This window comes from Carcharodon carcharias, chromosome 8 (assembly GCF_017639515.1).
Source record: "Carcharodon carcharias isolate sCarCar2 chromosome 8, sCarCar2.pri, whole genome shotgun sequence".
NCBI lineage: Eukaryota > Metazoa > Chordata > Chondrichthyes > Lamniformes > Lamnidae > Carcharodon > Carcharodon carcharias.
The window spans coordinates 14232632-14248897 of record NC_054474.1 but is presented as its reverse complement, the minus strand read 5'-3'; the positions used below and the strand labels follow the sequence as shown (position 1 = coordinate 14248897).

Genomic DNA, 16266 nt, shown 5'->3' with positions numbered 1-16266 from the left:
GACAGGTCAGAGGAACTGTTTTTGAAGGTAGCATCATCGGAACAGATGCGACGGAGGCGAAGGAACTGAGAGAATGGGATGGAGTCCTTACAGGAAGCGGGGTGTGAGGAGCTGTAGTCGAGGTAACTGTGGGAGTCGGTAGGTTTGTAATGGATATTGGTGGACAGTCTATCACCAGAGATTGAAACAGAGAGGTCAAGGAAGGGAAGGGAAGTGTCAGAGATGGACCACGTGAAAATGATGGAGGGGTGGAGATTGGAAGCAAAATTAATAAATTTTTCCAAGTCCCAACGAGAGCATGAAGCAGCACCGAAGTAATCATCGATGTACCGGAGAAAGAGTTGTGGAAGGGGGCCGGAGTAGGACTGGAACAAGGAATGTTCCACATACCCCATAAAGAGACAGGCATAGCTGGGGCCCATGTGGGTACCCATAGCCACACCTTTTATTTGGAGGAAGTGAGAGGAGTTGAAGGAGAAATTGTTCAGTGTGAGAACCAGTTCAGCCAGACGGAGGAGAGTAGTGGTGGATGGGGATTGTTCGGGCCTCTGTTTGAGGAAGAAGCTAAGGGCCCTCAGACCATCCTGGTGGGGGATGGAGGTGTAGAGGGATTGGACGTCCATGGTGAAGAGGAAGCGGTTGGGGCCAGGGAACTGGAAATTGTTGATGTGACGTAAGGTGTCAGAGGAATCACGGATGTAGGTGGGAAGGGACTGAACAAGGGGAGAGAGAAGGGAGTCAAGATAACTAGAAATGAGTTCTGTGGGGCAGAAGCAAGCTGACACGATCGGTCTACTGGGACAGTTCTGTTTGTGGATTTTGGGTAGGATTCACCTAGTTCTGTCGAAGGGTCATGAGGACTCGAAACGTCAACTCTTTTCTTCTCCGCCGATGCTGCCAGACCTGCTGAGTTTTTCCAGGTAATTCTGTTTTTGTTTTGGATTTCCAGCATCCGCAGCTTTTTGTTTTTCTCTTTTTTTTCTTTCTGTTTTTGTTTTTTTCTCTATTACAGTAATAAATGTGCTCAAAAATTAGGAATCCTCAAACACTAACATTACAGTAAAAATACACTCAAAGATTAGGAATCCTCGAACACTAATATTACAGTAATAAATGTGCTCAAAAATTAGGAATCTTTGAACACTAATGTTACAGTAATAAATATGCTCAAAGATTAGGAATCCTTTTATTTATAGAAAGTTAAATGCAAGTAAAGGCGCAGCCTAGTTCCCATCCTAACTTATTCCTGCTGTTCTTTCTGTCAGGATTTTTATTAACGTTGTCAATTCTAAGCAGCCCAGTTACTTTAAAAGCAGTGTATAGACACTTTAGGCATCATGTGGCCATTTTTAGCTGGGCACGTCCACTTTAAGCAGGGCATGGTCACTTTAGACACAGTCTATGACCATTTTAAGCATAACTTTAAGTAACGTGTGCTCATTTAATGGTCCCTAAGCAACGTGCATCATCTTTAAGCAGGGGCCATGGTCACTTTAAGCAGGGCTGCAGGCTGAAATAACTTGAGTGAGTGGAGAAGGGACAGCATCAAAGTCCTGGCAAAAGGCCATCAGGATATCCTGGTTAAACTTCATCAAATAAATATGTAATGTGGAACCATCCATCACCAGAACCATCACTGCTTCTCCACAAAGCACATAAGATAGCAGAGTTCATTCAGGCACTTGGCCCCGTCATTTGGAAATGATTTGCCAAAGAACAGTTAAGGTTTACAAAGAAGTTGGGGCTGTACAGCACTTTATCACTTGCCTCAGAAGCACCTCAAACGGCTTAATCTGTGATGCATCGTAAAATGCAGCCACTGTCCCTGTCTGCCAGCATGCAGCAGACGATTTGCCACGACAAAGCCCCACAAACAACAGCTTGACAAATGGCCGGGTTCTTGGTTTTTAGTGTGGTTTCTTGAGGGATGAATATTGACCAAGGGTACCGGGGAGAACTCCGCTGCTCTCCTTCAAAATAGTGCCTTGGATTTCTTACGCGGCCAGGCAGGGACAGCCTCAGTTTAATTTGCAGAGTAGATAGTGACAAAATGTTTCCTCTGGCGGGGGAGTTCAAAGAGATGGGAGTACAATCTCAAAATTAGAGCTGACATCATTTAGGAAGGAAGTTCAGGGTGTTACTCTTAACACAGAGGTAGGTGGAAATCTGGAACATTCTTCCCAGAAAGGCTAAGGATATTGGGAGTCAACCGGCGCTATCAATTCAGAAATCAATAGATTTTTGTTGGAGAAGGTTATCAAGGGTGATGGAGTAAAGGTGGGGAAATGACATCAAAGTGCGGACTCACCATAATCCAATTGCATGCTGGAATGGGTTCAAGAGGCTGTTTGGCCTGTTCCTGTTTCGCTGTTCAGTGTCAGCTGTGATTCAGTGGGTAATGTCCTTGCCTGAGAATCAGAAGTCATGGGTTCAAGCCCTGCTCCACAGACTTGAACACAAAATGGAGGCTGACACTCTAGTGCAGTACTGAGGGAGTGCTGTCCTGTTGGAGGTGCCATCTTTTGGATGAGATGTTAAAACAAGGCTCCATCTGTCCCTTTCAGGTGGATGTAAAAGATCCCATGGCACAAGTTTGAAGAAGAGCAAGGGAGTTCTTCCCTGGGGCCAATATTTATCCCTCGACCAATATCACTAAAAGCAGGTGATGTGGTCATCACTTCAGTGCTATTTGCAGGGTCTTACTTTGTGCAAATTGGCTGCCATGTTTCCTACACTACAACAGTGATTGTATAGGATCGCAGGGCTGAATGGCCTACCCCTTTTCCTAAGAGCAGGTTTATTAGACTTGGTGGTGTGTGATGAGACAGGATTAATTAATGACCTCAGGAAAGGTCACTGCTAGGTAGCAGCAGCCACAATACAATTGAATTTTACATCCAGTTTGAAAGGGAGAGGAGTGGGTCTAAGACTAGTATCTTAAACTTAAATAAGGGCAACTATGTGGGCATGAAAGCTGAGCTAGCTGAAGTGAACTGGAAAACTAGGCTAGAGGATAGATCAATAGAGAAGCAATGGTAGACATTTAAGGGGATATTTCAGAATACTCAGAATATGTATATTACTACTATAAAGAAAAATTATAAAGGGAGGACCCAGAATCCATGGTTAACCTAAGAAGTTAGGGAAAGCATCAAACTTAAAGAAAAAGCATATACCTGAGCAAAGATGAGTGGCAGGTCTGGTGATTGGTCAGAATATAAAGAACGGCAGAGAATGACTAAAAGGTTAATCCGGAGAAAGAAATTAGAGTTTGAGAGGAAGCTTGTTGGAAATGTAAAAGCAGATAGCAAGAGTTTCTACAGGTATTTAACAGGAAAAGAGTAGGTAAGGTGAGCATTGGTCCTCTGGAGGGTGAGAATGGGGAGTTAATAGATAATAAGGAAATGGCGGAACTGTCTTCACTATAGAGGGTACAAAAAACATTCCAATAGTAGCTGTAAATCAGGAGGTGGTAGGGAGAAAGGAACTTGGTGAAATTACAATCACTAGGGAAGCGGTACTGAACAAACTGATGGAGCCGCGGGCTGACAAGTCTCTGGGCCCCAGATGGACTTCATCGTAGGGTCATAAAAGAGGTGGCTAATGAGGTAGTAGATGTGTTGGTGTTGATTTTCCAAAATTCCCTAGATTCTGGCAAAGTTCCATCAGACTGGAAAGTAGCAAATATAACCCCTCTATTCAGGAAGGGAGGGAGGCAGAAAACAGGAAACTATAGGCCAGTTAGCTTGACATCTGTCATGGGGAAGGTGTTAGAGTCGATCATTAAAGAGGTTATAAATGTGCATTTAGAAAAGTTCAAGGTAATCGGAAGAGTCAGCATGGTTTTATGAAAAAGAAATCATGTTTAGCCAAGTAATTAGAGTTCGTTGAAGGAGTAATGTGCGGTGCATAGGGGGGAGCCTATAGACATACTGTACTTGGATTTCCAGAAAGTATTTGATAAGGTGCCACATCATAGGTTATTGCAGAAAATAAAAGCACATGGTGTAAGAGGTAACATATTGGCATGGATAGAAGATTGATTGGCTGGCAGAAAACAGAGAGTATGCATAAATGGGTCTTTTTCTGATTGGCAGGCTGTGATGAGTAGAGTCCCGCAGGGGCTGTTCTGGGGCCTCAACATTTTACAATTTACATCGGTGACTTAGATGAGGGAGCGAAGGCATGGCTACTAAATTTGCAGACGACACAAAGGTAGGCAGGAAAGCATGTTGTGAAGATGACATAAAGAGTTCGCAGATGGTTACAGATAAGTTGAGTGAGTGGGCAAAAATCTGGCATATGGAGTATAATGTGGGAAAATGTGCAGTTGTTCACTTTGGCAGGAAGAATAAAAAAGCAACGTGTTACTTAAACAGAGAATGACTGCAGAATTCAGAGGTACAGAGGGATTTAGGTGCTCTTATGCATGAGTCACAGAAAGTTAGTATGTAGGTACCGACAGGTAATTAAGAAGGTTAATTGGAATACTATCTTTTATTACGAGAGGAATTGAACATAAAAGTAAGGATGTTATGCTTCAGTTATCCAGGGCATTAGTGAGACCGCATCTTGAACACTGTGCAGTCTTGACCTCCTTATTTAAGGATCTAAATGCATTGGTGGCAGTTCAGAGGAGGTTTACTAGATTGAAACCTGGAATGAGTGGGTTGTCTTATGAGGAAAGGTTGGACACGCTGGGCTTGCTTCCACTGGAGTTTAGAAAAGTGAGGGGTGATTTGGTTGAAGTTTACAAGATCCTGAACGGTCTTGACAAGGTGGACATGAGGAGAAATGTTCTCACCCAGAGGGTGCTGGGCGTCTGGAATTCACTGCCTAAGCTGAAACACTCAACTCATTTAAAAGGTACCTGGGTCTGCACCTGAAGTGCTGTAACCTGCAAGGCCATGGACCAGGTGCTGGAAAGTGGGATTAAAATAAGCAGCTAGTTTCTTTTTTCCTTTTTGGCTGGCAGACATGATGGGCTGAATGGCCCCTTTCTGCACAGTAACTTTTCTATGGTTCTTTGGTTCTATGGACGTAGAAAGGATGTTTCCTCTTGTGGGTGACTCCAGAACTAGGGGTTGCCCTTTCAGGACAGAGATGAGGAGAATTTTTCTCTCTCCGAGGGTTGTGCGACTTTGGAATTCCCTGCCTCAGAAGGTGGTGGAGGGAGGGGTGGGGGGGTGGTCATTAAATATTCTTAAGGCAGAGGGAGACAGATTCTTGTTAGGCAAGGGAATCAAAGGGTATTGGCGGGGAGTTTGGAATGTGCAACTTGAAACACGCAGCCATGATCTTATTGAATGGCAGGGCAGGCTTGAGGGGCCGAATGGCCTACAACTGCTTCTATTTTGTATGCCACTAAGTTCATTGTCTCAGCTGAAGGAAGTCACCTCCGATAAGGCAGCACTCCCTGAGTATTGTGTTGGAGGATAAATCCTGATTATATACTAAACGGGTTGAGGGAGTGAGAGTGGAGGATTAGATTGCAATATAGCAGTTCTAAGATCACTCTACAACTTTATTAAAAAGTTTAAGAAAGGCCAACAGTGCAAAGATTGAAAAGCCTTGTGGGAGGTGACAAGCTATATTTAACAATACTGTTCTGTTGAAGAGTCATGCGGACTCGAAACATTAACTGTGCTCCCTTCCACAGATGCTGCCAGACCTGCTGAGTTTCTCCAGGTATTTTTGTTTTTGTTTTATATATAACAAGCACTGGTTAAGTGACATCCTGCTCATGTTTGTAGAGAATTAAAGATTTTAAGAGTTTTATTTAATGTGAAACCCATTTTTGCAGTGTTTTGATTCACAGTACTTCAAGGAGTACTTTTTTTTTTGATTACTGGGTATAATTCAGGCTGTGAGCATTGTGAACTGAGCTGTCTCTTTGCCAACTCAATCATCATCATCCAACATGAATCACTCAGCTTCTGTAGATATTACTCATTTCCAATCATTTCTTCAATTTCCAACTACAGACTCTTTTTTTAAAAAAAAAATGCTCATTCGAAATTTCCTCCCTTTCACGGTTACTGGAGACTCTTCAAAATGGCCACCCCTCGAAGGCGAGCCTGACCTGTGAAGGAGCTATTCTCCCATGAGATGCTTCAGGGCAGGGCCTGACCTTGTCTTCCCCAGAGGGTCCACCCATACATGCTTCCTCGCAGTGATCTCTGGAAGAGGTGCAGATCGCACGGGGGCCATTCCATAGTCACTGGCTCGCAAACTCTTCAAGGTGCTGCAGTCAATGGGCACACTACCACAGGGGAGTGTCTGTCAGGATGTACATCATCAGTTTTGTTAGGAAAAGGGGGGGGCAGAAATTTGCACCTACCCCCTCCCTCCCATCTTAGTATCAACAGGGGTAGCTTGCACGAGAGAGGAGTGGGGCATTTAATAAAAATAAAAAATACTGTAAACCATGATTTAGATTCAGAAGGGCACAGCCTGTGATAACGTCTTATCCAAGTTCTATACGGATGAGTGAACATAAGGAATGGAATTCACATGGTAAAAGTTGTTTTATGGTGGAGGTCTTACCATTCCTGTAAAGTGAAAGGGGCAGTGCAGGAAAATAGCTCACGTTTAATTGTGCTGTTCATGGCCCCAAGATATCCTAAACGACTTTGCAGTCAATTACTCTTTTGAAGTGTGGTCACTGTTGGGATGAAGGAAATGCAGCAGCCAAGTTGTGTGCAGCAAGCTCCAACAAGTGGCAATCTGATAACGACCAGATAATCTGTTTCATACAGATCTCACAAATCTGTTGCTCACCATTTATATAAATACTGGTTAAGGGATAAATATTGTCCAGGATATTGGGGGAACTCCCCTGCTCTTCTTCCAATAGCGCTGTGGGATCCTTCATATCCATCCGAGGGGGCAGATGGGACAGCCTTAGTTTAAAAGCTCACCTGAAAGACAGTACCTCCGAGGATGCAGCACTCCCTCAGTACTGCACTGGGAGCATCCTCAATTATGCATTTAAGTTTCTGGATTGGGATTTGAACCCACAACCTTCCGAGGTGAGAGACTGCTTTTTTTTTTTTAAATCATTTGCAGGATGTGGGCATTGCTGGCTATGCCAGCATTTATTGCCTATCCCTAATTGCCCCTTGAGAAGGCAGTAGTGAGCTGCCTTCCTAAACCGCTGCGGTCCACGTGGTGTAGGAACACCCACAGTGCTGTTAGGAAGGGAGTTCCAGGATTTTGACCCAGCAACAGTGAAGGAACGGTGACATAGTTGCAAGTCAGGATGGTGAGTGGGCTTGGAGAGGAACGTCCAGGTGGTGGTTTCCCATCTGTCTGCTGCCCTTGTCCTTCTAAATGGCAGTGGTGGTGGGTTTGGAAGATGCTGTCTAAGGAGCCTTGGTGAATTCCTGCAGTGCATCTTGTAGATGGTACACACTGCTGTTACTGTGCGTCGGTAGTGGAGGGAGTGAATGTTTGTGGATGTGGTGCCAATCAAGCGGGCTGCTTTGTCCTGGATGGTGTCAAGCTGCTTAAGTGTTGTTGGAGCTGCACTCATCCAGGCAAGTGGGGAGTATTCCATCACACTCCTGACTTGTACCTTGTAGATGGTGGACAGGCTTTGGGGAGTCAGGAAGTGAGTTACTCACTGCAGGATTCCCAGCCTCTGACCTGCCCTTATAGCCACAGTATTTATATGGCTAGTCCAGTTCAGTTTCGGGTCAATGGTAACCCCCCCAAGATCTTGATTGTAGGGGATTCAGCAATGGTAAAGCCATTGACTGTCAAGGGGCAATGATTAGCTTCTCTCTTGGAGATGGTCATTGCCTGACACTTATGGCACAAATGTAACTTGCCACTTGTCAGCTCAAGCCTGGATATTGTTCAGGTCTTGCTGCATTTGGACATGCACTGCCTCAGTATCTGAGGAGCCACGAATGGTGCTGAACATTGTGCAATAATCAGAAAACATCCCCACTTTTGACCTTATGATGGAAGGAAGGTCATTGATGAAGCAGCTGGAGATGGTTTGGCCTAGGACACCACCCTGAGGAACTACGTGAGCCATATTGACAAAATTCACAAAAACTGCAGAACCCATGGCCTGTGTCTGGAGTGGAGTATTCGAGATGCCCCTCAGATTAGTGAGTGTTTGGGTTTGATATCATATGGAACTAACAGAGGTATGATGTTAAACCAGGTGTAAAAAGCAATGATGGTTGATTAGACACCCCAATTCACCCTAATCCTCTCATTACAGATGCAGGGTGAGCGGATGAAGTATTTCCAGCATTTGCAACATTTTCCTTTAATTTGAAAACAGGAAAAGAAAGTGAACCCAGGCACTTCAGAATTTCTTTTTCCATGTCTAACATAGATACAGCATGGGGGGGGGGGGGAGGCCACTCTGCCCATCAAGATTGTGCTGGATCTTTTTCAAGAACTATCCAATTTGTCTCTTTCCCCATCGCCCTGCAAATTTGGCCCTTTTGTGTGTTTATCCATTTCTCCTTTTGAATGTTATTATTGAATCTGCTTCGACCATCTCTTCAGGCAGTGCATTCCAGATCACGTGTTGCCACATAAAAAATTCACTCCATCTTCCTCTGGTTATTTTGCTAATTATCTTAAATCTGTACCTTCTAATTACTAACCCTCCTGTTTCTGGATACAGTTTTGCCATCTTTTTGCTTTATCAAAACTCTTCATGGGATGTGAAATCTCTCTCAACCTTAAATTAAAAGCAAAGTACTGCAGACGCCGGAGATTTGAAATAGAAAGAGGAAACGCTAGAAATACTCAGCGGGTCTGGCAGCATCTGTGCAGAGAGAAACAGAGTTAATGTTTCGAGTCCAATATGACTCTTCTTCAGAGCGTTAACTCCATTTCTCTGTCTTTCCCCACCCCTCAACCTCATCTGCTCTATGGAAAACCTCTGCTGCCTCCAGACATTGTACTTGGCAGGAGCAGGACATTGTAAATGATTCAGTATCTTCAACAGCACTCTCACACGAACAACTCAGATTTTAATTCTGAGCAAGCAGAATAGATCGGCTAAAAACAAGGGCAATGTAAAAAAGCATCAGACAGTTTACGCGTTTCCCACCAGGCTGGATCCTTAAACGATTCCAAGGCTCTGCGCTGCCATGATCAAACCATTCCACATGCTTGTGTCGCACTATGATGGAAGAGCGCTTAACACCAGGTGCTATATTTGCTCTTCAAGCCCTTCATCCTGCCGTTTGGTTTGAAGCAGTGTTCCAGATTACTTAGATGAGGGGATTGAGTGTAATGTATCCAGGTTTACGGATGATACAAAGCTAAGTGGGAAAGTAAGCGGTGATGAAAAGGCTGCAAAGTGATATAGGCAGGTTGAGTGAGTGGGCAAGAACATGCCAAATGGAACATAATGTAGGGAGGTGAAGTTATCCACTTTGGTAGGAAAAAATAAAATAAGCAGGATTTTTTTTTTTTAAAACCGATGAGAGATTGGGAAATGGACCTGGGTATCCCTGCACACAAATCGCAGAAAGTTAAGATTCAGGTTCAGCAAGCAGATAGGAAAGCAAATAATATGCAAGCCTTCATTGCAAAAGAGATGGGAGTATAACAGTAAAGAAGTCTTACTGAGATTATTTGCAACCTTGGTGTACTGTGTACAATTTTGGACTCCTTACCCAAGGATGGATATGGTGGTGGTAGAATGTTATAGTTCACTCAGGGAGTCTGTGTTGCTGTGGCAACATGTACTTTTACATGCATGTTGTAGTCTGGAGCTATGGATATATGAACTCCAACATAAAATGCTGGCCTTGCCAGCAACGCCCACATCCCATGAAAGAATTTTTAAAAATGGCTGACCAGGAATCTCTCCTGCTCTTACCACCTGCCATTGACGTGTTTTGGAGGGACTTTCAGGTTGATAATTAACCTGCTTGGCCGTGTTATGAATGCACCCTCCTTGGCCATCAAGTCCTGGGGTGGGACTCGAACCTAGAGTTTCTGGCTTATTGGCAGGGCTGCTATTGAAAAGTAATTATATAAATGTACAAATTAAGATTAATTAACAGTGTCAGCCATGGCTTATTGGGTAGCACACTGATGTGTCTTCTAGTCCCACTCCAGAGTCTTAAGCACGAAAACCAGGTTGACACTGCTGAAGGAGTGCTACACTGTCAGAGATGCCATAATCAGCCAAGACTCCAATTTTGCCAAGGTAGGTGTGAAAGAAAAGATCCCATGTCCACTATTTCAAAGAGCTTGGGGGTGCGGGGAGTGCACTTACTCTCCCTGGTGTCTAAGACAATATTTATCCCTCCATCAACATCACTAACAAGGCAGGTTGTAAATCACTGAATCAGAGAATCACAGAGTGGTTATAGTACAGAAGGAGGCCATTCAGTTTTTCGTATCTGTGCCAGCTCCCTGCTAATCCCACTGCCCTACCTTTACCCCATAGCCCTTTAAATTTTCTCTCTTCAGAGGCTTACACAATTCCGTTTTGAAAGCCAGTCTGGAAGTTCCTGATCCTTACTCCAGATCCCAACCACTCGCTGCATTTAAACATTTTCCTCATGTTGCCTTTGGTTCTTTTCCAATCACTTTTAAACTTGTACCCTCGGTTCTCGACCCTTTGTCAATGGGAACGGTTTCTCCCAATCTACTCTGCTCAGACCCCTCGCGATATTCAATCCCTCTATCAAATCTCTCAAAGAGACAAGAAATAGGAGCTGGAGTAGATCACATAGCCCTTCCTGCCTGTACCACCATTCAATGCAACCATGGCTGACCTTGGGCTTCAACTCCACTTTCCCGCCTGCTCCCCCCCATCCCTCAATTCCCTAAGGCACCAAAAATCTGTCTTTCCTTACGACCATTTCTGATGAAAGGTCATGGGCCTGCAGAACATTAACTGTGGCCTCTCTCGCCACAGACGCTATCTGCCCAGCTAAATCTTTCTAAAGTTCTCTGTTTTTATTGACGGGCCGTCCGTTCAGTTGCTGATTGTGGGAGCTTGCTGTGTGAAAACTGGCGTTTGCTTTCCCAACATTACAGCACCTGGTCGTGGACTGTTGAAAGGTGGGAAGCACACTTTCTGTAGCGAGCGGCTTACCATCTGGAACCATAGAAAAGTTACGGCACAGAAAGAGGCCATTCAGCCCATGGTGTCTGTGCCGGCCAAGAAAGGAAACATAATAAAACTAGCCACCCATTCTAATCCCACCTTCCAGCACCTAGAGTCAGAGTTATACAACACAGAAACAGGCCCTTCGGCCCATCGTGTCCATGCCGGCCATCAAGGACCTATCTATTCTAATCCCATTTTCCAGCCCTGTGTGCTATGGCGTTTCAAGTGTTCATGTAATTATTTCTTAAATGTTGTGAGGGTTCCTGCCTCTACCACCCCTTCAGGCAGTGTGTTCCAGATCCCAACCACCATCTGGGTGAAAAAATTCTTCCTCAAATCCCCTCTAAACCTCCTGCCCCTTACCTTAAATCTGTGCCCCCTTGGTTATTGACACCTCCGCTAAGGGGAAAAGTTTCTTCCTATCTACATCCCTCATAATTTTGTACACCTCTATCAGGTCCCCCCCTCAGCCTTCTCTGCTCTAAGGAAAACAACCCCAGCCTATCCAGTCTCCCTTCATAGCTGAGCACCTGGTCCAAAGCCTTGCGGGTTACAGCACCTCAGCTGCAGATCCAGGTACCTTTTAAAGGGGTTTGAGCCTCCCCCACCAAACCAGGCAGCGAATTCCAGGCACCCATTATCCGAAGAGGAAAAATTTGCAAGGCGAGGGAGGAAAGGTAGGGGGGGTCGCTCTTACAAGAGGGCCAGCACAGGCACGCCGGACCGAATGGCCTCCTCATGCGCCCCAGCCACTCTATGATTCTAATGCACTGGCCGAAAAGGGACGTCCTGAGGTTGTGAGAGGCTGGATAATATATTTTTTAAAAAAAACCCGGACTCAGCAAGCAGTCACACTGACAGGGAAAACTTGGAGGGGAGTGGAGGTTCTTTCCACGCCCGCCCTGAACTCACCTCCCTGTAATAAGCTGACTCCTGGATGGGGTGCAGATGGGCTGGATGTAGTAGTTCTCCAGTTTAACCCCTTCCGCGGCCAGCCCGTCCATGGTCGGAGTGTGAATGTCCGAATTGTGGTACCCGATATCGTGGAAGCCCTGATCATCCGCCAGGATGAAGACGATGTGGGGTCGCTCCTCGGTGCCGTCCCTTTCGGCCGCTGGCACCTTCCTCCCGCTCAGCCCGGGTTTCATCCAGTCCCAGGACAGGTAACCAAAGGACAGCAAACTTACCAAGGAGAAGCCGGTCAGCGTATAAACAGCCATGGCTTCGCCCGCACTTACAATCCCCCAAACATTGCCACAGGCAGACTTCCAAAAAAAAAATTTTTTTTTTAAAGTTTTTGTGCTGTAAACTTTTCCAAAAAAAGAAGTTTTGGTGCTGTAAACTTTCCCCAAAACAAAAAAAAAGTTTTTGTGCTGTAAACTTTTCCCAAAACAAAAAAAAGTTTTTGTGCTGTAAACTTTTCCCAACAAAAAAAAGTTTTTGTGCTGTAAACTTTTCCAAAACAAAAAAAAGTTTTTGTGCTGTAAACTTTTCCAAACAAAAAAAAAAGAAAAGTTTTCAGGAACTTTTTCCAAGCGCTCCTTTTAAATTTTCTCGGCAGCCACAGACTCGCAAAGGTTTGACCTGTCCCGATCCTGCCTCTGGGTCGGATATTTATCCTCTCCCCGACACAGTTAAAGTGCGCTGCATTATGCCTCTCACTCGGCTGAAACATCCCGCCTTGCTCCAGCGGCCCGTCCTGGCCCCGTCCCCCTCCCCACCTCCTCCTCGCTGGATGGCTCGCTGGCGTGAGCGGGGCACCTCCTTCCCGCTTCCCATTGGGCGGCTGAGCTGCCCGTCAGGGGTCGGCCGCCGCACGTTCATTCATTCATTCACTCACTCGCTCACTCGCCAAGGGCTTGCAAGGGTCTGGGGCGAGTTTCAGCTGCGCAGCTTGCGGGCAGGTTCACGTGTGCATGGAATTGGTCTTCACTGGGGAATAAGCCCTTCCAGATGAGGACCGTGCTCCTGCTGGACCTAAAGAGATGGGCCGACAGGGATGGAATAAGTTATTTTCCTAAAGAGTGATAAAATGGCAAGTGGCGTGTATCAAACTATAAACTTATCAAAGCTTGATTGGCACCCCATCCACCACCTTCAACATTCACCCCCTCCTCCACCACCGACACGCAGTAGCAGCAGCAGCAGCAGCAGCAACGTGTACCATCTACAAGATGCAGCGCGCAGCAACTCACCGAGGCTCCTCCGACAGCCCCTTCCAAACCCACCACCGCTGTCACCTGGAAGGTTGAGGGCAGCAGGTGCAAGGGGGACACCACCAGCTGGAGGTTCCCCTCCAAGTCGCTCAGCATCCCGACTTGGAAATATATCGGCCGTTCCTTCACTGTCGCCAGGTCAAAATCCTGGAGCTCCCTCCCTAACAGCACAGTGGGTGTACCTACACCACATGGACTGCAGCGGTTCGAGAAGGCAGCTCACCACCACCTTCTCAAGGGCAATTGGAGATGGGCAACTAGGGATGGGCAATAAATGCTGGCCCAGCCAGCGAAGCCCACATTCCACGAACGAATAAAAAAAAATGTAAACATTTTTTGCACTTACACTAAAAAATAAACACTGATTCTGATAGGAGGGTATCTGTACAATTCTAGCTGTGACCAATTGCCTGTTCGCAGCATTACCCCTCGGCAGTGTGGCATCCCAACCGGTGGTGCTGATTGGGCACAGACCTCCCTAATTGTTTTCCCGCCCAGACAGCCACCACTTGGTGATCTGACACTTGATTGGCTACGCAGAGGCAAGAGGGGAGCGCGGACCCTTCAATTTCCATTCGCCTCCCTCACCCTGCTGAGAAACGTAAATTCCAGCCCCATGAGTTATTGGAAAGCCCAGCTTTCTTGACTATTCTGATTAAGCTGACTTTGTCAGTGTCTTATTAATGACGATGGCAATCATTTTGTTAAGTTGCAATTACGTGTCACAGAAATCACAGAATCTTTACAGTGCAGAAGGAGGCTATTTGGCCCATTGAGTCTGCACTGGCTCTCTGAAAGACCATTCCACTTAGTCCTACTCTCCTGTCTTATCCCCATAACCTTGCACATTCATTCTTTTCCAATAGCAATCCAATTCTCTTTTGAATACCTCAATTGAACCTGCCTCCACCACCCTCTCAGGAAGTTTGTTCCAAACTCCAGCCACACCCTGGCTGAAAAAATATTCCTCACATCACATTTACTCTTTTTGCCAACTATTTTGAATCTGTGCCCTCTAGTTCTTGATGTTCTCTTGGGTGGGAACAGTTTCTCGCTACTTACCCTCTCTATACCCCTCAGGATCTTGAATACCTCTATCAAGTCTCCTTTCAGCCTTCTGTTCTACAAGGAAGAGAGTCCCAACCTCTCTAATCTATCCTTATGGCTACAGTTCTTCATCCCTGGAATAATTCTTGTGAATCTCCCCTGTACTCTCTCCAATGCCTTCACATCCTTCCTCAGGTATGGCACCTAGAACTGTGTGCAGTACTCCAGATGAGGCCCAACTAGTGCCTTATACAAGTTCAATGTGACCTCCTTACTATTGTACGCAATGCCCCTATTAATAAAGCCTAAGATACTATATGTTTTATTAACTGCTCTCTCAACATGCCCTGCCAACTTCAATGACCAATGTACATATGCACCGATGTCCCTCTGTTCCTGCATCTCCTCTAGAGTTTCTCCCGTTATTTTATACTGTCTCTCCATATACTTCTCTCCATACACCTCTCTGCATTGAACCTCATCTGCTACTTGTCTGCCCAGTCCACCAACATGTCTATGTCCTTTTGAAGCTCAAGACTATCCTCATCACAGCTGACAACATTTCCAATCTTCGTATCATCTGCAACTTTTGAAATCATACCCTGCACACCACAGTCTAGGTCATTAATATGGATCAGGAAGAGCAAGGGTCCCAACACTGACCCCTGAAGAACTCTGCTACAAACCTTTCTCCAAACAAAAAAACAACTATTTATCACTACTCTGTTTCCTGTCACTCAGCCAATTTCTTATCCATGTGCTTACTTTCCCTTTTATTCCATGAGCTAGAATTTTGCTCACAAGTCTGTTATGTGGCACTGCATCAAATGCCTTTTGAAAATCCATATATACTACATTGCAGCAATGCCTTTATCAGCCTTTCCCTGTTACATCCTCAAAAAAACTTCAGCAAGTTAGTTAAACACTATTTTCCCTTAATGAATCCATGCTGGCTTTCCTTCGTTGTCCTGTACTTGTCTGAGTGATTATTGTTTTTATCCCTAATTATAGTTTCCCGAAACTTCCCGAAGTTTCCCCACCACCAAACTCAAGCTGACTGGTCTGTAGTTGACTGCCTTATCCTTGCACCCCTTTTTGAATAAGGGTGTAACATTCACAACTCTCCAGTCCTCTGGCACCTCCCCTGTGTCTAAGGAAGACTGGAAGATCATCACTAGTGTCTCTGTAATTTCCACTCTCACTTCCCTCAGTACCCTTGGATGCATCTCATCCTGTCCTGGTGCTTTATCAATTTTAAGTAAAGATAGCCTTTCTAACATCTCCTCCTTCTCAACTGTAAATTCTTCTAGTGTACCAATTACCTCCTCTCTCACCTTGGCCTGGGGAGCATCTTCTTCCTTTGTAAAGACAGAAGCAAAGTACTCATTTAATACCTCCACTATTTCTCCTGAGTCCATGTGCAAGTCCCCCATTTTTATCCCTAATCGGCCCTACTCTTTCTTTCACCACCCTTTTATTATTTGTACGCTTATAGAAGAACTTGGGATTCCCTTTTATGTTAGCTGCCAGTCTCATTTCATGCTCTGTCCTTGCTTCTCTTATTAGTTTTTTCCCTGTAAATGTTTAATGGCTATTACATTGTTAAGGCAATTGCATTGTTAAACAGGTGATGGGTATTGGTACATCTATAATGGAAACAGCTGGAACACTGAGCAGAGGAGGAACTGGGAGAGCCTGTGACTTTAATTTGCTGTCTTGGGAAGAAACATGTTTTAAGGTACAAGCTAGCTTCAGACTCATTCTTCCTCAACATACAACTATTGGTACTATTATGATGTGGCAGATGATATGTGCCAGAGGGACCAAATCCACAAGGAAACTTGGCCAGGTTATCACAATAGTTTTGAAATTTGTATTTCGAGATGCGTGCACTGAATT

The 16266-nt window shown here is 45.2% G+C and overlaps 1 protein-coding gene across 1 annotated transcript in view; it reads right to left on the bottom strand.

The window, feature by feature from the left end:
• LOC121281275 (arylsulfatase I-like) overlaps positions 1–12352 on the bottom strand; it is a 38643-nt gene extending 26291 nt beyond the window's left edge. The window contains exon 1 of the mRNA XM_041194135.1: positions 12017–12352. Coding sequence (XP_041050069.1) covers positions 12017–12324 — 308 coding nt within the window. The 5' untranslated portion in view covers positions 12325–12352. The remainder of the gene's footprint in view (positions 1–12016) is intronic.
• Between the last annotated feature and the right edge of the window lie 3914 nt (positions 12353–16266).